We start from the raw sequence: 22,857 nt of genomic DNA on the forward strand, positions 1-22,857 counted from the left end.
TGCACAAACATAACCTCTCAGGAGGCCGAGGCAGGTGGGTCTCTGTGAGTTCAAGTCCAGCCTGGTCTAGAAAGAGAGTTCCAGGACAGCCAGGGCTATACAGAGAACCCCTTGTAATGGTCCAAGAAAACACTGAAGACTCAGATAGTATGCAAGAACAAAGAGCATTTATTAACTAGCATATGCCAGGCCGTTCACCTGTACAAAATGGTGACTAAAAACCTAAATCCAGTTGTAAAAAAGGGGAAATTTAGACCTCTCACCCTGTCTCAGAAAAACAACAAACAAAAACCCCAACCTCTTAGGTTTCTCTTTCCATATTCCCGACAACGGGATGGGAATAAGGCAAGTTCTACTCTCCTGAGTCTGTCCCCAACAGCGCATTCTGGTTTCAGCTTTGCCCAAGCTTCTGGCCACGATTTGTTTGTACTTCTGATTGTGATGTGTGAGGACAAAACTTGTGCCACGCAGTGGGATTCCTCTCGTTCTGTGTCTGTTCTCAATTAAAAGAGCCAGGAGTCAAGGCACTAGACATTTTTTTGGGGGGGAGTGGGGTAGGCCCGGGTGGGGCGGAACTCTTGGCTCTGCCTCACAGGTCTGGGGAGAGCAGGTGCGGTGCGTGTCCTGCTTGACCTTTTCTTAACACACGTGGCACTGCACGCCTCTGGAAGGAGGAAGTAAGGCACACAGTAGCTGAGGCACGTTACAAGGAATTCAAACGCGTCCTTCCGTTTCTCAGATTGACATATCCGGAATTTTTCTTTGTAGCTGTCCCTAAGTACCCGGGCTTCAGTTAACATCAGTGAAGCCAGGCGGTAGGTATCTCACCAGATTTGCACCTCAGTGTACAGTCGAATGGAAACAGTGAAGCAAACGTCCTTAAAGTGCCGAAATGGTGCTATGTCTTAAACGTCTTTAAAGGAACATTTTCTTCAAAGTCTCTGGGGTAAGGTTTTGTGCCAGCCTGGCAGTATCCGCTCCTAAGGACACTGGCTTAACGGTTTCCTGTTAGAAACTGAAAAGTAAAATTGCTCAGTTCAGAATTGTCTGGTCTTCCCGGTTTCATTCAAGTTCCCACGTTCCCTGTGCCAGATAGAACCCCGTGACCGACCTGGAGTTTAGCCCTGCAGGCTCCGCCCTCCTGCGCCTTGGCCCCGCCCTGGAGCTTGGCATCCAATGGGAGCGGCTGCACGAGGCTGTGGCACGCCCACCCTGGCGCCCAGCCCCACCCTGGCGCCCAGCCTCATCCCGCTCACTGCGGAGTCTGCTCTGCTTGCTCCCTCCCTAGCGCAGCTGTGCTGCCAGGCCCGGATCTGCCATGGCGTCCCCCGCAGCAGGCGGGGTGGTGATCGTAGGCAGGTAAAGGTCTCAGTGGCGCTGCGCTGCAAAGGCTGGCGCCTCGGCAGCGTCCGGAACGCGGGGCCTCGCTCTGGCGGCCGTGAGTGCCTCGGGTGGGCATCAGGCTGTACCTCGCTCCTCCAGGCGCTTTGCACTTGCGCTCCAGAGCTGGCCTGGCAGGAGACACGGTGGCGGTCGTGGCTTGGTGGAGCCCTGAGGAGAGCCAAAGTGTTTCTTAAGTCGGTGTGGGCCACCCGGAGGTTTCCACTTTTGTCAGCACAGGCTGGACAGCTCAGTGGTGCCGGGCTACTCAGGTGCCTAGCATCAAGTACTAACCGGATACTAGCGATGATCCTGTGCAAATTGTGTTCTAACGTTTTGGGACGGAGTCTCACGTAGCTCAGGCTGGGCTCCGAGTCTCTAAGTAGCTGAGGCTGTTCTAGAACTCTTGATCCTCCTGCCTCTACCTCCCAATGACTGAAATTGCTGGTGTGTGCCACCACACCCGGCTTGAAAACAGTGCCCTTATTTTTATTAAGAGCGCAAACAAGTGATAGTAACTGATGGAGATTGGCTAGGGTGGTTAAGAAGGTTCATATGAACCACGGGGCTAGGCTGGTAAGTCTCTGGAGGCAGAACCCTTGTCAGTCAAGACACCTGCGCTCTAGTGTACGTGTCCGCGTGTCCCAAGGCTGGAGGCAGAGTCCCTCTTAACAGCCCGAGTTCACTCGCCACTGATTTCTGTTCTCACACCTCTTCTGCCTTCATTGCTGTTTTTTTTTTTTTTCAGTAAGGAGGGGGCGTTTATGTGTGCTTTTCATTGGCTAGCCTACAATTCTATCGACATGTAACAACACACAGTAACTCGAATTGGCTGATAGCTATTTGAGGAGGGCCTTCTTGTCCCTGCTTATGCTTTGACCACCTGTTGCCCAGCCTGCAGGCCAATCCCAAGTTCAGGGGTTTCCGTTAGAGCCCTTTGGAGGAAGGGGTCAGGATGCCTCCTGCCATTTTTTTCTCTCACAGAACTGCGGGATTAAAGGCAACTTTGTCCTTTCCGGCGGATGCCTGTGGTTGAATGGTCAAGGAATATCAGAAAGTGCACTTTGCCCTGTGGTGACTTGTGCTGCCCCGCCTGCTGTGATAGCCACCAGGTCAGGGGTAGGCTTTTTTGGATGTCTTGTCAGTGTGTAGTGGTGCTCTGGTGTGTCAGGAGGGATTTTGACTTGATCCTGTGGCTGGTTCCCAGTCCCCCGAGGAGGAGCTACTCAGTTATCTGAGCTCATGGACAGGGAACTTAGAAGGGGCTTGGGGCATCTTCAGCACTGCAGGATGACCTGGGGCGATTGGACGTTATTTGTCTTCTAATGAGAAAGCTCTGTCTTTTGCTTACAGCCCTTATGAACACGAGGTTGGCCTTCCTAACCCTTCCCCACCCCTTTCTCATCTGTCCATCCAGCTCCGGTCAGTCCTCCACATGTCTATATCGTGTCTGTCACCAATCTTTGCCGCCTAGCTCATCTCTGTCAACTATCTTTCTGTCTTCCCTAGCACTCTCTGTCTCTGTCTTTTAGGATGCATAGGTGATTCAAGGGAATAACCATTTAACACGTGGTGCCCAGAATTAAAGCAGTTCCTTAAACCTGAATGAAGAGCTTGGCAAGGCCATACGCATGCACACCTGTAATCCTAAGGAGGCGGAGACACAAGGATCTCGAGTTCCAGGCCAACCTGGGCAAGAGTCTCAACAAAAACAAAAGCGAAATAGACCTGGCTGGGGCTCACTGGTTGTTTTTTGTACTTTTTTAAAAAAGAAGTTATACAAGTTAGTTTGTGTGTGAGTGTGTGTGAGTGCATGGTGTTGTGTGTGACTGTGTATGTGAGTGTGTGCGTGTGAGTGTGTGAGTGCATGGTGTTGTGTGTGTGCGTGAGTGTGAATGTATGAGTGCATGGTGTTGTGTGTGAGAGTGTGTGCATGTGTGTGTGTGAGTGTATGGTGTGTGTGTGAGTGCATGGTGTTGTGTGTGAGAGTGTGTGCATGTGTGTGTGAGTGTGTGTGTGAGTGTATGGTGTGAGTGTGTGCATGTGTGTGTGAGTGTGTGTGAGTGTGTGTGTGAGTGTGACAGGATGTCAGGAGACAACTTTGAGGCGTTGCTTTGCTCCATGTCCTTATGTGGTGTCTGGGGACCAAACTCAGATTAGGTTGCTAGGTTTGCATAGCAAGTAACTTAGCACCCTGGCCCCTCTCCTTGGCCTGGCCTCCCTCCTCCCTCCCCTCTTTCATTTCCTTGCAGTGCTAAGGACTGAGCTATACCCTAGGCCATTTTCACGCCGTCTGATATAGGACCTTACTGTATAACCTAGGCTGGCCTTGATCTCCTGGTCTCCAGCCTCAGCTCTCTGAATGTCAGAAGTGTGAACATGAGCCAGATTATTGGCTCTGAAGTTTATCACTCTGTATGTGTGCGTTGGGGGGGTATTATATAGTCTTAGCTGGACTCAGAAGTGTGAACATGAGCCAGATTATTGGCTCTGAAGTTTATCACTCTGTATGTGTGCGTTGGGGGGGTATTATATAGTCTTAGCTGGACTCAAACCTCCTGTGTAGCTGAGGGTGAGCTTGAACTTCTGGTCCTTCTGCCTCAGTGTCCCCATAGGTCCCTTAGTGCTGGTGTTGCAGGTGATGCCTATCTAGAAATACGGCTTTGATTTGACGATTTCCTGTGACCATTTCTACCAGGGCTCCCCTTCTTCAGGACCTTTTAACCCTGTGAACTTCTGGGCAGGCTGTTTCAAAAAGGTGGGGAAGAGTAGATTTGGAAGAGTTAAGTGAGGAGAACATCCGCCATAGCCAAACAAACGGAAACATGGTGCGGGGCTGTGGGAGCAAAAGCGGGAAAATCAGGAAGTGACATCTTCAGTGACGGCAGTAGAGATGAGTGTGGACGGACGTTTGAGTGGTGTTCCCAGGCAGTCACGATGTCCGAGTGCGGTGTTCATTTACACACTGTTCTGTGTTGGTAAACCTATCCCAGACCTTAGTTTGTTTAAGACAGAAACATGTCTGGGCGTGGTGTGGGCATGTGTGTGTGTGTGGGGGAGGGGATGCGAAGGGCGAGAGAAGAAGGGGCAAAAGAGAGCAAGAGAGCGTAAGTGGGCGGGGCCTGTCTTTTTAAAGGGGTCCTTTGCACCTGCTTGCAGACCAGCACTCATGGAACCGTGGGCCGACCAGAGTACTGCCTGAGTGCATTCTGCCAGCTGACAGGGGCAGGCCAGCATAATGCCTACATTAGGGGCAGCTTTGCTTCAACTTGTTCTCATAAAGAGGTAGCTGTAGACAGACATAATTTTAAAATTATCAGGCTTGGTACCTGTAATGCTAGCACCCGAGAGGCTGAGGCAGAGGGATTGGTGTAAGTCTGAGGCCATCCATGACTATGTAACAAGTCTGCACACACGTAGAAGGCTGTGATCTCTCCAGAAAATGTCACATAAAAATTATGTTTTACATATGGGAGCAAGGCCTTAAGCATGGCTCATTGCTGCTTTAACATCCTTAGGAAGTCTCTGTATAAGCCAGGTGGTGGTGGCACACGCATTTGATCCCAGGTGGATCTCTGTGAGTTCAAGGCCAGCCTGTTCTAAAAAGGTCTCTGTGTAAAAGGAATACTGTCTTTAGGAAAGCAAGCTTTACAGTAATATTGTTAATTGTTATGGAATTCCTTACTCATAGTTGGTGAGAGACTTAAGCTAGATTCTAGATAAGAAGCCCATTCCTTTCCCATATCACCTTAACTTCCCCCATCTTTATACCTTCACCTAACATAGTGTAAATGCCATGTAAATAGTTGTTTATTGTTTAGCGAGTAATGGCCAGGGAAAGTCAGCATATTCAGAACAGATGCAAGTTCTCCCTGTGGATATGGGAAGACGTCTGTCCAACCTTGCTGTCCAACCTGGAAGCCAATATGACGTGGGCATTGAGAACTTGAACTGTGGTCAGTTCTGCACATTGGCTGAACTTTAACATTTACCTAACTAATTAAAAAATTTAATAGCTATACATGGCTAAAGTCTACCATATTGATCAGTGTACATCTAGAGGTCTAAGAGTTAGATTAAAATTTGTATGTATATGACATAACACATTAATTATTTTGAAGAAGATTTTGATATTGCAGAACATGGAGTCAAATCTCCCACAGTTGAGACACTGTCAAATATATTAGCATGCCCACCTGTCCCTTTTGTTCCCAAGAGACTGGTAGTTAATATCCAGAGGCTCTTTCTGCCTAGCCCCTCCCCAGGCAGGCTCTTCTTGACACCAGACCCCCTAGATTGCTCTTACCATGATCCACATCCCTATTTATTCAGCTAAAGCCAATGATGAGTTTCAGTTCAAATCAGAACCTGATTGGATGAACACAGATGGGTGCCATCTTCTTCTTGGTTTCACCCCCTGACTCTTCCCACCTTCTTATTTGGTTGTCATCTGTCTGTCTGTCCGTCCATCCATCTGTCTACCCACTCACTTACCCACCCACCCACCCAAACCATCCATCCATCCATCCACGATATATCTATATATCCATCGACTATATGTATTATCTATCTATCTATCTATCTATCTATCTATGTATCTATCTATGTATCTATCTATCTATCTCATCACACTTGCTCATGCTACAGGGCATGTGTGGAGGTCAGAGGACAATTCTCAGCCGTTAGTTCTCTCTTGCCACTTTGTGGGATCTGGGATTGAACTTAGATGGGCAGTCATGTGTGCAACCACTTGTACTTGCTTGAGTCACCTGCCAGCACTGCCTTCCCCATAGCTGGAACATCCTCCTGGTTACATAACTAGTTCCGGGCCTGCCAGGGCTGCATGTTGAGACCCTATCTCAAAGAAAAAACAAGTTAGACTGTCCCAAAGTCCAACCCTTTGATTTATGTATCAACCTTCACTCTCTTAGAGATCTCATGAATCTCATTCTTACAAATGCCCACACTGACATCTCAGGCTGGGCCTTGACTTTGAACCCAGTTCTTATCCAGCTATGTGCTAGAAATACCTCTTTAATGTCAGCTTCCCACTTAAAAATGTCCTGCACCGAATCCTGATTGTCTCTCCTAGCATCTTCATCAATAGAGTTAGTGACATCTCACTCTTTATTGTTCTTGGAACATAATTTGGCATCATCCTTGATCCCCCTCCCATCATATGGACCAGCAGCAATTCGTGGGGCCCCGTTGATAAATGCATCTTAAGGTGAACACAGCAGGAATGAAAAATGCCTAAATCTAACAACCCATCTACACATTCCAGTTTAACACTATAGCACACTGTGGAGTGTCTTTGGTGATCTCAGGGTTGACTGGAAGCTACAGTTGCTGCTGCTGCCCAGCATCTTGAGGTGTGGGGTGGTGTGTGTGTGTGTGTGTGTGTGTGTGTGTGTGTGTTTTGCAGGGTCTTGCTGTAGCCCAGAATGGCATTAAACTCAAAATCCACTTGACTCAGCTTCCTGAGTACTGGTATGCAGCACCGTTTCCAGCTCCAGACATTTCCTTTTAAACTTTTAAAACCAGTCAGCTCACGCCCGTAATCTAAAACTTTTCATTGGCTGCCCGTTGCACCCAGATTAAAACCTTAAATCCTGCAAGGCCTCTGAGAAACTATGTGTGCAGTGAGATCACCCCTCTGCCCTCCCTCTTCTGACCTCATCCTTGGCCACCCTTTCCTAACCACCTCCATGCCAGCGGGACCTGCAGACACTCCAGCTCTGCCACAGACACTTCTTCCAGACATCTCCTCTCACCTCCTGTCCCTGGTGAGACAGTCCCTGGGGATGCTTTCAGATTTCTGTGCCTCCCAGACTCTACTTCCTGCTCAAAGCCCTTCTTGCTACTTCCTCTTTCTCAGCAGTTCCGTTAGGTGGCGTCAATGCCATCTGATCTGGAGCAGGAGCGGTGCCTGGGGTGCACCGGGCACTCCGTGTTGCTCTTGTTTTAACCCCGAAGGAAGTGCCATTGACCTTTATCTAGAGTTTGTCACTAGCATATGTCAGCTTTTTTTGTTGACAACAACACACACTTATCAAGCTCTACAATGTGCCAAGATTACAAAGGTTTCGAGCGTGTGGAGTTCATCCTGTCAAACAAGCACAAACAAAGTCATAGTGCTGATCAGCACTGCCTTCCCCATTTTCCTGCACAAAGCAGAAATTTTATCCACATGCTGAGATACGCCAGAAAGATCTGGGTTACCATCTAGTGAACCTCCCAGGCTTTGGGATTAAGATGGAAGCATGGTCCTGCTTGGACTTGTCATTTGCTCCTAGGCACTCTCAGCCACTCCCACGCTTGCCTGCATGTAGGAGATGGTCCAACAATGGAGTTTGCTTAGAATCAGTCCTGGGGGAGACTTATCTTCACACTTGTATGTCCTTGGCCTCCATATCTGCAGACTGAAAATCATTAAAAAAAAGTGTCTGACTTCATGTGTGTATACCTCTTCCCATCATTATCCTCTAAACCAGTGGTTTTCAACTCCTTTGGGGGTTGAGCGACCCTTTCACAGGTTGCCTAAGACCATGGGAAAACGCAGATGCTTACACTATGATTCATAACAGCAGCAAAATTGCAGTTATGAAATAGCAATGAAATAATTTTATGGTTGGGGGTCACCACGTGAGGAGCTGCTTTAAAGGGTCACAGCATTAGGAAGGTTGAGAACCACTGCTTTAAACTATGTAATAGGACAGCCATGTACAATAGCGTTTTCGTTGTGTAAGTCATTTACAGATGATCAAGGCAGGATCTGCAGATAATGGGATGATGGATATCGGTTCTGTGCAAATGCTATGCCATTTTAGGTAAGGGACATGGCCACTTACTGGTACAGGGCAGGAGGGCCTTGGAGCTCATCCATGCAGAGGGCCACTTCATTTGCTGTTTCTGTATCAACACCTCTAGATTGTGACAATTCTTAGACTTTTCCTTGTTCTTGGTGACCTTGTCAGTTTGGAAGAACACCAGGTAAGAAGTTGAATTCTGTTTGTTCTCCTAATACTTTGCCCCTGATTAGACTGAGGCTGTAGGGGGAAGGGCTTGGAGGTCAAGGGCCATTCTCATTGCAGCACATCCTGGGAGCGAACAGTCAGTATGACTCACCATGATTGATGGTAACCTTGAACAACCTGGCTAAGGTCCTGTTTGCCTTGCTGCTCTACGGTTGAGTTACTCCCTGTTTTCTTCCTTACTATACTTTTGAGAGTGGCTCTGTCTAAGTTACATTTGAGGGTGCACGGAGGGTGTATCCATCAGGGCACAGATCTGATAGAATGAATGTATATGAATATATACATATATTACCTATCTATCCTTTATTTAATTTATTAGAGTGGCTTATAGACTGTACAACAATGGCTGTCTCCCAATGGAATATCCATGAATCTAGTTGTTGTTCAGGCCTTGAGGTCTTCAGTATATGCCGGAATCCCAAAGAAGTAGACTCTACTTCCAGCAAAGGGATAGACTTGCCAGTGAGATTGAGGGCAAGCAGGCAGAGTGAGAGCTTCCTTCTTCCACGTCCTTTATGTAGGCTGCCTGCAGACGGTGTGACCCAGATTAAAGGTGTCTTCTCACCTCTAAGATCTGGATTAAAGGTGAGTGTTCCCACTTCATATGATTCAGTTAGGAAGAACCCCTCCAGGTGTGCCCAGATGCTTGGGTGTTAGTTATTTCAGATGTAGTCAAGTTGACAACCAAGAATAGCTGTCACAGAGTGTGACCTCATGTCCCCGAGGGTGGTGTAGCCACACAAATGATTGGAATTCTTCCACAAGGGTACTTTTATTTGTTTATTCGTTTCTGTGTAGTGAAAACTAGACTTCATTGCCTTGGCCCCTGGGCACTCTCTTAGTGGTTGTATGTGTCCCTTGGACATGCTGGGCTAGCCAGGCATCTACCTTAGCACTTCCTGGCTTTCCGATGTGGCAGACTGTCCAGGGTCATCTCTTATCTTGCTCAGTCCTAGAATTAGTCATTTCTCCAAGGTGTCCCGCTTCCTTTGATTGAAGAATGGGATTAGAAGCCAGTTTGGACCCTAGATGTGTTCTGGCTTTTTTTCTTTTTTTTGGATACATATCTTACATGTAGCCCATGCTGGCCCTGACCTAGGACTCTCTTCTTGTCTTCTTGACCCCCAAGTTCAGGGATAACAAGTATATTATATATTTACCTTGCACCCAGCTGTGTTTTATAACTTTGTGTTTAGTCCTTTGGAAACGGTGACTTTTTGTCCTTTTGATTGTCAGTCAGTCTGGAAGGTGGATGGCACATCCGGTAAAGACTCCTGCTCAGGTCGGAGCTCACCCGGTAGAGTGCAGTCTAGCACAGGAGAGGCTGTGGCCTTGCTCTTCAGCACTATACAAACTGGGTGGTGGCGCACAAGCCACCTCCAGAGGTGGGAGCAGAAGAATCAGGAATTCAAATCCTTCAGCTCCCTGGCCAGCCTGGGCTGTTACAGGAAACCTTGTCTGGAAGCAAGAAAAACAAAAGTTAGATCTTGGGAGTTTTCTTAGAGAAGCTCACACACATGCTCTCTGGTGTCTTTCTTAGTTCCCCTCTCTCTTTAACATTTTAACCTTTAAAAAAAGTAGTTAAATCTTATTTTATGTGCATTGGTGTGAGGTTGTCAGATTCCCTGGAACTGGAGTTACAGACAGTTGTGAGCTGCCTTGTATGGGCTTGGAATTGAACCCAGGTCTTCTGGAAGAGCAGCCAGTGCTCTGAACTGCTGAACCATCTCTCTAGTCAGACCTTTCTTTCTCTTAACCTGCATGTTGGAATCTATATTAAAAATACCTTTTGATAAAAATCCCTACTCTTCTTTATAAAAGCAAAACAAAACTAAAACAAAGTAAGGACTCTTGAGTCAGACCTCTTGGCTTCATCTCCTAGTCACAGCATAAGCAGCCTGCCTGGGATTGATCCTTTGATGCCTTCCTTTCCTTGAGTAAAAAGAGAAATGGATAGCATCTACTGCAAAGTCTTCATAGGGTATTGCAAAGATTAACAGAGGTGAGACTTGGAAGTGTCGAATGGGGTCTGGCACCTATTCCATGCCTCGATGTAGTGATAGAGGCAGACATTATCTGGGGGCAGAGGGTGGATTGGGAAAATGCAATTGTCCCTCAGTATTTGTGAGTGAGGGCTTCTGAGGTCCCCAGGAGGTGTCAACATAGATGCTCAAGTCTCTTGTATAAGTGAAATGGCAGTGTTGCAGAGGTGATACACATCTTCCCTTTAAATCCTTCTAGATTCCGTGTACCACACAATCCAACATAAAGGCTATGCAAGCTCTTCAGATATTTATCAACCGTTATAAAAGTGAGAGGTTGTATAATTTTTATAGTTGCCTTATATAAGACATGAAAAGTGATTGGATCAATAAGTGATTTGATTTTTTTAATTTTTCTCCCCAGTGGACTCATTGGTCGGAGCTGGGCAATGCTCTTTGCCAGTGGAGGCTTCAAGGTAAAACTTTATGACATTGAGCAACAGCAGATAACAAACGCCCTGGAAAACATCAGGTAGGTCCAGCTCGACTCGCACATCTGGAGGTCACCAGATGGCCCTGCTGCTGTCAACCTGTCTGGCTCATCAGATCCTTCAGGCTGTGACTATCTGCAAATTGCCTGTTTGCATGAGATGACAAAGGCCAGGTTTAGGGTTCACCGGCACAGAGCATGGATCTGGGGTGCTTATTGTGAAGAGAGCCTTTACATTGGCAAGTGAGGGAGGAAGAGCCGTGCGTGGATCTTAGCCCTCAATCCCACGAGTGTCTCAGCAGTTATTTATGTGTCCATTAGCTTTAAACTTTTAGAGATGTGTTAGACTCAGCAGACTGAGAAGGTATAGTGATTTCTCACATGCCTCAAACTTGCCTCCTGCAACCTTCCTCTCCCCCAGTAGATGAAACTGCCTTGATGCACCACTGTCCCCTAGAGTCCTGGGTTCTCTCCTCGTGTTGTGTATTCTGTAGGCTGCCCTTGTGTGTGTCCACTGCTACAGGAGCATACCAAATGCTCTACTGCCTGAGAGATGCTCTGTGAGCCTGTTCGTGCATCCTTCCCCCAGGCCCTGGCAATCACTGATACTCTTACTGTCTCCATAGTTTGTCTTCTTTTGAGAAGGTTGCATAGTTGGAATCAAGTAGTTTGTAGCTCTTCCCAGTTGGAATCTTTCATTTAGCAATATGCTTTTAAGTTTCCTTCATGTATTAATGAACTGTCACATTTTAGCACTGAATAATAATAGTCTATTGCCTGGACTATTCATTCACTTTCTGAAGAGTACATTGGTGGCTTCCAAGCTTTTGAAATTATGAATAAAGATACTTAAATATTCATGTGCAGATTAGTGTGGGCATGTTTCTATTCCTTTGAATAAATACTGAAGACTTCCTGGATTAAATGGCAAGACTATTCTGTTTTATAAAGATCCATTGCACTAATTTCCAAAGTGGCTGTACTATTTTGCACTCTCTCCTGGTCCTCTGTATCCCTGAAAGCATTAGGTGCAGCCAGCATTCTGGGCATCGGTCTAATGGTACCATAGCATATGTCTAATGGTACCATCTTGTTTTTGATCTGTTGATAGCATATGACATGTGTCACCTTTCCACACATTTTTTGCCATCTGTATATTCCAGTCCTTTCTTGAGTGCTGAGGATTGAACCCAGGGCCTTGTATATGTAAGCATGTGTTCTGCCATTATGTAGACCCAATTTCTTTCCTTCTTTCAATTAAAAAAGGATGTTTCTGGATGACATGTGATCCTTAAAGATTGTCATTTGTTGTGACTTCCTGGCACATAATAATTATTCTTACTCAGAATCCTATGTAAAGATTTTGTAACATGACTCTTCAGAAATTCTGGTCCACTTATATTTCTGGGAGTAGAAGTCTTCAGAGAATATTCAGATACATTAGTAAAAATATATCGATTGGATCCCTCACCAGAATCTACAGATGCCCAAGCTGCTTGTAGGATTGTGGCATAGCATCTATATTGAACCTACTCATTCCCTATATCCCTGTATCCTTTCTACCATCTCCAGGTGACTCATTATTTCCAAAGCAATGCAAATGCTGTGGAAGTAGTTGTGCAGTATTGTTTAGAGACAATGACAAGAAAACAGTCTGTACATGCTCCATACAGATGAAAAACATTTTCCTGATTATCATTTTCCACCTGCAGTTGGCTGAATCTGAGGATGCAGACCCCGAAGACTGGAGGAACAACAATACTTTGTCAAAGTCATCTTCTAGTCCCATATGAGTAGTTTATGTTAGAGCTTTTTGGACCTTGCTTTGGAAACAGTAGTTGGCCAGTGTCTATTATCAGAGGTTTTAGGGTCTTATTGTTCTGAGCATTTTATGGCAGGAAACATCCTGGTGAGCTGCTCTCTCTCTCTCTCTCTCTCTCTCTCTCTCTCTCTCTCTCTCTCTCTCTCTCTCTCTCTCTCTCTCCCCACTCTCAGACCATCTTAGAAATCCCTTGTATGTTAGATTGACCCTATTCCAGTGCCTCTGAGCTACAGGTCCTCTCTATTTTCAGAGATGGTATCTGTTTATGACCTTAAACCTGACTGTGTAGCCCAGGCTAACCTAGAATTTACATCCTTCCGGCCTCTTCCCTCTGCCTTTCTTGATAACTAATCTTAAATTGTAGAAATAGTATGTATTCATGTAGCAAGTGCAAAAACAAGTGTAGTATAGGAGCAGTTGACTTTTTTTTAATATTAAGGCATTAGAAACTAGGCATAGTGAGTGACATGGGTAATTCCTGAATTTGGAAGCAGAGGCAGGAGGATCATGGTAAATTCCAGTTTAGGCTAGGCCACAGAATGAGACCCTGGCTCGAGAAAACAAAACAGCATGTAAAGAAGTTATTATCGTAACGCTTACCATGTGACAGGAGATCTTAGTGCATGGAAAAACAAATGTCGTCCAAGACTAATCTTTTCCTAGCAGGGAGGCAGAGTGAGAAACTTGTTACCCTCTCAGCTGGAGGGCAGTATCTACTGGGGAGAGCCTCCATGCCTTGCCTTTGTTCTGCTCTGAGCCCGGTCGGTGTTAGGTCTCAAGCCCTTTAAGAACATCTTAAGAAGATAAACTGAAACCCAGTACACTGAGTGCCCCCGTAGCCTGCAGATCTGAGTGCATTGTTTCTTAGGATTTGCAGCTTGTTGTATTCTCCAAGTCCTCAGCATGAGTCATCATTTGACTACCCAGCCCCACTCAGATATGAACATGCTGTCTTGTGTGGCTCAAGTCCTAATGTGATCACTGTCTTTGGGTGACATCTCTATTTGTCATCTGCCCTTTTCTAGTCTCTGTGGTCCTTGGGAACTCATTTCCCTCTGCAAATGTTTCAGCTTTTTTTTATAGATCAGGAGTTAATAAACCACTGGAAGTGATCTCTGAAACAAGGCAGCTGCCCTGCCCTCTGGCTCCGAGACAGCTGACGTCGTTTCTGAACACATGCCCTGCCGGTGACCCGATCCCTTGTTTTTAACCTTTCCAGCCTCCTTCAGCCTTAGTCTAAACTTCATCTTCCTTTTTAAAAGGGCTTATTTTTATTTTCACTAGTGTTTTATGTAATGTATGCCTGTGTGAGGGTGTCAAGATCTTGGAGTTATAGACAGTTGATAGCTGCCATGTGGGTGCTGGGAATTGAACCTGGGTCCTCTCAACCACTGCACCATCTCTCCAGCCCCCTAAACTTCATCTTAACTTTGTTTCCACCTGGATTTCTCTGGATTTGCTCTTCGCCTGTTTGGGAACTTTCTTTTAGTTTTCCCATACACCTTAGGCTAGGACATCTGGAATGGTGGGTGTGGTGGTCCATGCCTATAATCCTAGCACCAGGAGTTTGAGATCACGAGACACTGTCACGAAACAACAGTAACACAACCACTCACTAGAATACGGACCACAAAATGGCCATAAATTATTCCCCTGTCTGTGGACACCCACACATACTTTTTTTTCTTGTTTTGTGGTCTGGGGATTGAACTTGGGGGGCTCATGCATATGACGCAAGCATCCTCTGTTGGCCCCTTTGCTTTGTTTTGTTTTGAGGCAGAGTCTCATTGTGTAGCCCAGGGTGGCCTCAGCCTCCCAAGTCCTGGAATTACATGTGCGTGTCAACCCGGCAGGCCCTGGGATTACAGGTGCGTATGTCAGCCCTGCACAAGGTGGCTTTCTCCTCTGACCTTGGACTTGGGCCAGGCCTTTTGGACTGGCCAGTGGGGCAGGACTAACAGTGACTCAGCAGAAGCCTGGAAGACACTGTGCGTCAAGAGGCTGCCACTTAGTGCTGGGAAACCTTCCTCTACACTTGTCCACTGTGACTTGCTAGCACTACCCAGTACCGTCGGCTAGACAGAGAAGCAATGCAGTTTAGACCAGCAGCCTCCGTGTTAGAGAGCCCCACCAAGAATGCCAGCCCAGGGAGCGTGACAGAACACTGGGAACTAGTGTGTCTGCTTTGGCTGGGCTTCTGCAATCAGCAGCCACCATTGACTTCACGGCTTGGGGACTGGTGGCCTGGTGCAGCCAGGGAACTTTCACTGCCCTAATCCATGACATACAGGGACATTCTGTAAACGCATGGTGCTGTAAAGGACACAGCCCCACCCATTTGTTTCAGAGTGACTGTTTTTGCATTCAGTCTGTAGCCTACACACCCGGCAGCGCCTAATAAAGTGCTGCTCCCCACCTAGGGGAGATGGGTCAGCGACAGAGGAGTGTGATGACACCGCCGGGGAGTTGGTAGTTCTAGCATACTGTTTGTGAGTGTTTGAAAAGAGAACTTTGAACATAGACTTTGGAGGTAAAATCCCAAGGAAGCAGAGAAAATACGTGGGAGAAAGAAAAGTTGCTATATTTCTATAGATTGGCTACACACAGAAAATGTAATAAAATATATTATCAGAGTATAGTAAGTGTAAATAGTATAAAAATATGTACGGTATATGTGTTTTTAAAAAGTATGAAATGTATGACATCACAGATGTATTCATGAAGGAATGCTGTATCTAATTTTAGTGATGAATAGTCAATGAAATAGAAGTAGGTGGGGGAGGCAGGTGCAGTCTCGTCTAGAAGGACCACAGGACACAGGCCCAGGAGTAAGCTGAGCCTGGTGGTTTAAGGTCCACAGTCACTGGTTGTGGACTCAGTTGGGTCATTCCACCCCGGTTATCTGGGTGTTCACAGATTCCGCTCCTACTTGGCTGTCATCATGACAGTTCAGGCAATTGCTTCACTTTCTTTGTTTGCTTTTCTACCCAAGCAGAAAAAGCCTTAGCTTATCTGATTTGCAGCAGTGATGTGAGAACTTGGCACCTGAAAAGTTGGGGAGGAGTCTGAATGCTGTGACTGACTTGCTGTAGACAGCGGGGCTTCAGGTGACAGTCCCTGAACATTCCGAGGCCAGGGGCTTCTGTTGACACTGTGTGCTTGCATATGAGCCTGGTGGCAGAAGGATAGGGCTTCGCAGCTTAGGCGGTACTAAAGATGTGGGCTCAAGGATGGTGTGACTTGGGCCCAGCCTGGTGGTACACACCTTTAGTTCCAACACTTGGGAGGCAGAGGAAGGTAGATCTTTGAGTTTGAGCTTATCCTGGAATACATTACAAGTGCAGGACAGCCAGGGCTACACAGAAAGAAATCGTCCCCCCCCCAAAAAAAAGCGTGACTTGGGGCCAGAGAGATGGCTTGCTGGTTAAGAGTGCTTGCTGCACAGTCATGACAGCCTGGCTTCGAATCCCCTCGTAGAACCAGCACCAAGAACATGGCCTTGCTCATGTCTGCTGCCTTATGCCTTAGTGTTAAAGATATAGCATTGCTGGGACTTGCCAGCCTAGCTGAAAAATGTGTGTGTGTGTGTGTGTGTGTGTGTGTGTGTGTGTATGTGGGCACATGCGTGTGCACATATACACACCTGCATTCATGTGCACACAAGAATTAGGAAATCAGTTTTAAAATAAATTTCAAAAGGAATGATATGGCTCCTGCCTCATCATCTTGATTCACATTGCTGTAGCAAAGGGTTCGAGACTGCCGATTTTATAAAGAGGAGCGGTCCCCTGCCTATGCAGCTGATCCAGGGCGGGACAGTTCCATTAGACTGCATCACAGATGGGGTCACACAGGGGAAGACTTGGGCATAGCAAGGGTGTGTGCCACTTGGAAGGACAGGAACCTGGGAGGGTGGGCTTGTTTTTTTTTTTTTTTTTTAATAACAGCCATACTCTCACACCAACTAGCCCCCTGCTGCGAAACCTGTACTCATCACCGTGTGCTTGTGGCCTCACCTCCCGGCAGGCCACACACCCTGAAGGCGCCAGTGTCTTTCAGTAGGGTTTCAACCTTCCAGCACGTGCACCCTGGAGGACACCTCCAAACTGTGGCGGTCTCCCTGTGTGTCTGACTGACAAGCTGGCAGTCACAGTGCCCCTTTCATGAGTGGGCGGGCACCTGGTACTACACTGTAAACCAGTAAAATGGATTGCCCTAAGATTTAAGCGGGCCTCTCCTTCTATTTTCCTGGCCTTCAAGTCCCAGAGTTGTCACCGGCCTCAGGGCCCAGGAGAGGAGAGGAGAGGAGGTTGGGAGGCCTGCTCCCACCAGTCAGACCACGGACTTGCTGTGGGCAGCTGGGGGCCCATTTCTGACTTTTTTGCAGTACATTCAAGCTTAGGTGTCTCTCTCAGAGGGTTTCAGGTTTCCAGGGCCGACTGGCCGGCTTGGCTGGGTAGCAGGTGTGACTACTTGGTGGCAGGCCCTGGGCAAACTGCAGATAGTCTTTGGTTTTCAAAAGGGTTGTGCTGTCAGTGGAAGTTTGGTGTGCCTCTTGCTTTTAATTCCAAGGGGTGGCCATGCTCACAGCGACTGTGTCATTTGTTTCTTCTGATCAGCAGGCCAGGGCTCCAGTGCCCCCTCGTCCTTAGACAGGTACTCTTTGCTTGTTTGAGACAAGTGCCACCATGTAGAGCAGGCTAGCCTGGAACTCACAGAGGTCTGCCTGCCTCTGCCTTTTAAAGGTTGGTTTTAAAGGCAAGAGCCGTCAGGCTCAGCCCCTAGTTGCTGATTTTGTTTGTTTGCTTTTTGAGAAAGGGTTTCTCTGTGTAGCCCTGGCAGTCCTGGAACTCGCTCTTTAGACCAGGCTGGCCTAGAACTCACAGAGCTACACCTGCTTCTACCTCCCAAGTGCTGGGCTTAAAGGCGTGCACTACCGCTGCCTGTCTCCAGTTGCCGATTTTTAATGCAACACTTAAAATAGAAATAAGGGAGCAATAAGATGGCTTAGTAAGGGTGCTACCAACCCTGACCACCTGAGTTTGATGCCCAGGACCTGCATGGTGGAAGGAGAGAGCAGATTTCAGCTCTCTGTATGATCTCTATATGACCTGATGGGCATGCATGTGCTGTAGCACGTATATACTCTCACATGTATATGCAAATCTGCATTCTGAGAACACACACAGGCGCGTGCACGCACACACACATACACACACACACACACCAAATGAATGATTAAATAAATGTAAATTAAAAAGAAAATTCATTAAAAAAGAATGGTTATCTAAACTAAAAAAAATTATTTTTACAGTTTCAAAAAAACCCCACTATTTTATCTTACAATGATACATACTTTTCCCCTTCTAAGTTTTTAGGTTTTGAGACAGAGTCTACTGTGTTCATGGCAGGCCTCAAATTTGCTATGTACCTGAGGATGGTCCTGAACATCTGATCATTTTTCCAGGTGCTGGGTCCACTGCAGGGTTGGCAAGTGTTTTTATTCTGCATTGTAATGCTAGCCTGACATCTAGTGGTAGAATCGGTACATTGCAGCCACTACTAGCGCATTACTCATTGAGGGTACGTAGCCCTGCAAATGTGTTGATTTAAGCACACTTAGATGCATTTGCTCCTCAAAAGGTAAAACTGATTATGTGAAATGAATCAGAGGTGTTTGATTTGCTGGTAAAAAATTTGCAGTGTATTTTTGGAGGGCACAGGTGGCTGTGTGTATGTATGTCCTGCCCGCTCTGTGTTTCCTGCAGAGTGAGCAAGGCTGACAACATAGTTTGTGAGAAGAATGAGAATGTGGGCTCCCCATTCAAACAGCACACACCCCGGTGATGGCACAGGTCACATGGCATGATGCTGGCTCCCTCGCCCAGCTCTCTTCCTTTCTGGTCTAGTTTCATAATCCACGTTCTTCCTGCCTCAGCTTTCCAAATGGTGGGATCACAGGCTCATTACGCCCGGCTAAGACAATGTTTTCCACGGTCTCTTTCATGCCAGGGGCCTGAGCCAAGAATGACAATGAACCATTGGCTATATCTAACCCCACCATTGAGTTAGTTTCACCCTTTGCTTTTTTTTAAAAACTTAATTAAAAATGCCAAAATGCGGCAAAACATGTTATAAAACCTGTCACTGCACCGTTTCAAGCACCGTCGGTACACAAGGCATGGGCAATGGTGTGCGGTTGTCACCACCACTCATAGAAGCTGAGGAGCAGAAGCCGCACTCCTTAACGGCTAACTCCTCATCCCCCAGACTCTCAGCCCCGGGAACCAGCAGCCTGCTTTCTTCTCCCAGTTGACGCTCTTGGTAACGTGACCAAGTGTGACCTGTCACAGGGGTTGCCTTTGTGTGAATGGCCGATTTCACTTGGCACGATATCTTCAAGAACAACTGCACAGTACACGCCAGAATTCCTTCCCGCTTAAAGGCTGGCGACTGCACAGTGCACGCCAGAATTCCTTCCCATCTAAAGGCTGGATGGTGCTCCTTTAGGCTAGAACGCATCTTACTCACCTACCCATCTCCTTAAGGACAAACGATGCTCTATCGTCTGTATGTGCTCCGTTTGTTTTCCTGTCAATCAGCAGACCCTTCTGTTGCTTCCCCAGTGCTACTGTGGACATGGGTGTGCAGAACTTCCTTCAAGTTGTGTTTTGGGGCTGGAGGAGATAGTGAAATTTATAAAGTGTTTGCCATGTAATGCATGAGGACCTGGGTTCAGTTCTCATGTGAAAATCCTGACATGGTTGGTGGTGAGTGCTTGGAATCCCCAGGGCTTGGTGCCAGGCAGCCTAGTGAGCCTCGGGCTCCAGTGAAAGACTCTGTCTCCAAAAACCAGTGAATGGATCCTGAGGAGCAGAATCGGAAGCTGACTCCACACACATTGCATGCATGTATGCGAATGCCTCTCCATGCGCCCATGCACCCATATATACACAAATTCAAACCCATCACCCCTCAAAGACTGTTTCCAACTCTTCCGGTTGGTACTTAGACGAGGTGACCACTGGCTTCTGTTTTTAAGGTTTTGAGGCATCTCCATGCTGACTCCCATAGCTGCGGCACTGTCTACTTTCCCAGCAGGGAACATGGGTTTGAGTCCATATTTCACCATCACCTCCCTCTCTCCCCCCTCCTTCTCTGTCTCCCTCTCACCTCCTTGTTTCTCATCCTCATCCTCCTTTTTGTGATAGTAGCATCCAAAAAGTGTGAGGCTGCATGTCATTGTGACTGTCATTGGGTCTGCCCAGCTTTGTCCTTCAGTTTGCTTTCGTTGCCACGGTGACCATTCTCTGCTTCTCTGCAGGAAGGAGATGAAATTGCTGGGGCAGTCCGGCTCTCTCAAAGGCTCCTTGAGTGTAGAGCAGCAGTTGTCGCTCATCAGTGGATGCGGTAACCTAGCAGAAGCAGTAGAGGGCGCCATGCACATTCAGGTGAGTCCCAGTCAAGCCGCACTGGTTTGAAGAGACCGAAGTTGTTGTCTTGCTGCTTTTCTGGAAGCACCAGCAAGATTCCACCATGGAAGGTGTGGACATTTTGTGTCTTCAAGGTCAGAATTTTGTTCCGTGTGATAGGAAGCAGGGTCATCAAAACATCCCTGGTTCAGATGCTCATCCAACTACGATGACAATGTGTCTTAGAGTTGTCAGAATATTGAGGAAGAAATAAATGGGTTTCTGGACTCCTAACAGTATTTTGTTTTGCCCTGTCACTTGGGACTTGCTCTGAAGACCAGGTTGGCCTTGAACTCACAGAGTTCTGTCGCAGGAGTGCCGAGGTTGAAGCTGAGTACCACCAGGTCTGTCTTTATCACTGTCTTAAACAGATACATTTCACACTAGTAAGTAGAAAGTAGAAGGAAGTCACCTAAAGGAAGACCTTCAGCATTTAGATTTTAGGTGATTTTGCCAAAAGAAAAAAAAGGAGTTATCACAGGCACTGTTTGCTCACCACTTACCTGGAGAGCGGTGTTGGTTGCTCCAGGCGGAGAGTGGCATCTAGGCTCTGCAGCTTTCCAGGCCACTGTCCCCACAGCTCATGCACCTACCCTGCAGGAAGTCCCTGCTCCTGTCTGAAGTGCAGTTGTCACTTACTGCCAGAAGCTTGGAATGACTTCACTTAAAACTCAGAGGCTGCTCCCAGTTCTCCTCAGTGTTTGCGTTCCAAGGGGATGTGCCGAGGACGTGGAGAGGCCAGAGAGGTCACATGTGTTTCATCGTGGACCCTGTCCTGAGAGGATGATTCCTTGTCTCTGTGGCTCAAATTCTCCGCGTCCTTTATCAAATGTGTGGAAGGGCAGAGATGGAGAGGACTGTTTCCAGTTCTTCTCTGTAGACTAGAACAGCCACACTTGCCAGTGGTTTCAGTTATCTGGTCAATAAGAGTCCAAAATACTATTGTCTCTATGAGGATGTAGATAGTCACATGACACTTTCCAGTGCATTGTTATGTAGTCTCTCACTTGATAAATTGAACTGTATCATATACGTGCATGTTTAGGAAAGACTGCACAAATAATATTTATACTGTCTGTGGTTTGGGCATCCACGGGGTGGGGGGGTGTTGAGATATATACCCAGTGGATGGAGCGTTCACTTCCTCTCTCTCCAGCCCCTCCCTCCCTTTCCCTTTCTTTCCCCCTCTCTCCCCAACACATGCCCTCTCCCCCCATCTTCTTTTTTGAGACAAAGTTTGACTGTGTAGCTCAGGCTGACCTGGAACATGCCATGTTGCTCAGGACGGCTTTGAACTTGCAGCTGTCCTGAATGCTGGGATCACGGCATCGTGCACCACACTCAGTTGTCTGTTCATCTCTGTCTTTGGGTGTGGCATAGGCTGTATGAAATACAGGGCCCCAAGAGGGGTCTGAGGGAGTCCGGGTGAGCTTGCAGATGCCCTGTTTCCACATTAACTCCCGGGCTTGCTTCTGGAGAGCACAGAAGCCACCTGGGTCTGATCTTGGTGGAACAGCTTCTTCCTAGGGTTTAAATTGGAAGGAACTGTGCACTTTATGTATTGGGAGTGAGTATGTGTGTGGTGTGTGTCTGTGTGTCTGGGTGTGGTGTGTGTGTGTGGTGTGTGCGTGGAATAATTCAGGCAGTGGCAAAGGGCAGGTAGGAGTCTTCCCTGCAGCCTGTGGCTCAGGATACACTCCAGTCAGACAGGTCTGGGGACAGTCTCAACACACTGGCTGGGGAGCTTTAATGTGTGTATTAACTTCTAAGCTCCATTTCCTCATTTGTATGAGGACACTAACCTCACTCTGGAGTGGTGTGAGGATTTCCATCCGGGAATCTGTCTACAGCGACTCTCCTGGAAGGCAAGGCTCTACTTATGCAGTGACAGGATTGAGACTCACCTTTCTAGGGGACTGATTTGATGTAAGGGCTGCCAGCATCCCCAGAGCATTGGCTGGGTCCCCTATGGCTCTAAAATCCAAAGCTGCTCAGGTGTCATCTTTGCATAGACCAGTGACCATCCTCCTGTGGACTTTAGATAATCTCGATGATCTATCACACGGGACACATCAACCGATAACGGGGAGGAAAGTCTGCACATACCCAGTGGAGGCACAGTTTGGCATTTCCCCCTTCATGTTTTCAGTCTGAAGCTGGCTGAATCCCTGAACCTGCTGATGCAGCAGCACAGTCATGTGTGTTTAAGAAGCAGACTGCCATATCATAATCACACACACACCTGTTTAGTGATAGAGTGTGACCTGAGTCGTGGATATGTGATGCGCCACTGTAATTTCCTGTTTCTCATTTCACAAAACATTTGGTCTTGTCTCCCAGGCATCTCTAAGTCCAGTGTCTTGTCACATCTTGGGTCTTTCTAGACAGGAACCCAGAGATGTTTTGTTTCTCCAGAGATGCTCATACTACAGCTTTTGAATGTGTGCATGAACTTCCATCCCCAGCCAGGTGTGGGTACACAGTGAGTTCTAGGTTAGCCTGGACCCTGTGAGACCGTCTAAACCCTTCCTAGTCGTCCATCTCCACAGAAATAGAAATTTTATCCCCCCGTCAGTTACGTATTCTTGAACACTGAGACTATTTTCTCTTCTGTCATAGGACGCATGGTTTTGTAATGAGGCAACCTGCCATGTTGCTTCCTTTGAGGTTACTT

General features: G+C 47.2%; 1 protein-coding gene across 1 annotated transcript in view; it reads left to right on the forward strand.

Moving 5' to 3' along the window:
* Positions 1 to 1,224: 1,224 nt before the first annotated feature.
* Cryl1 (crystallin lambda 1) overlaps positions 1,225 to 22,857 on the forward strand; it is a 101,866-nt gene continuing 80,233 nt past the window's right edge. The window contains exons 1-3 of the mRNA XM_040740652.1: positions 1,225 to 1,359; positions 10,824 to 10,931; positions 20,036 to 20,162. Coding sequence (XP_040596586.1) covers positions 1,319 to 1,359; positions 10,824 to 10,931; positions 20,036 to 20,162 — 276 coding nt within the window. The 5' untranslated portion in view covers positions 1,225 to 1,318. The remainder of the gene's footprint in view (positions 1,360 to 10,823; positions 10,932 to 20,035; positions 20,163 to 22,857) is intronic.

The sequence above is a fragment of the Mesocricetus auratus genome, unplaced genomic scaffold (assembly GCF_017639785.1).
Source record: "Mesocricetus auratus isolate SY011 unplaced genomic scaffold, BCM_Maur_2.0 Super-Scaffold_100707, whole genome shotgun sequence".
Taxonomy (NCBI): Eukaryota; Metazoa; Chordata; class Mammalia; order Rodentia; family Cricetidae; genus Mesocricetus; species Mesocricetus auratus.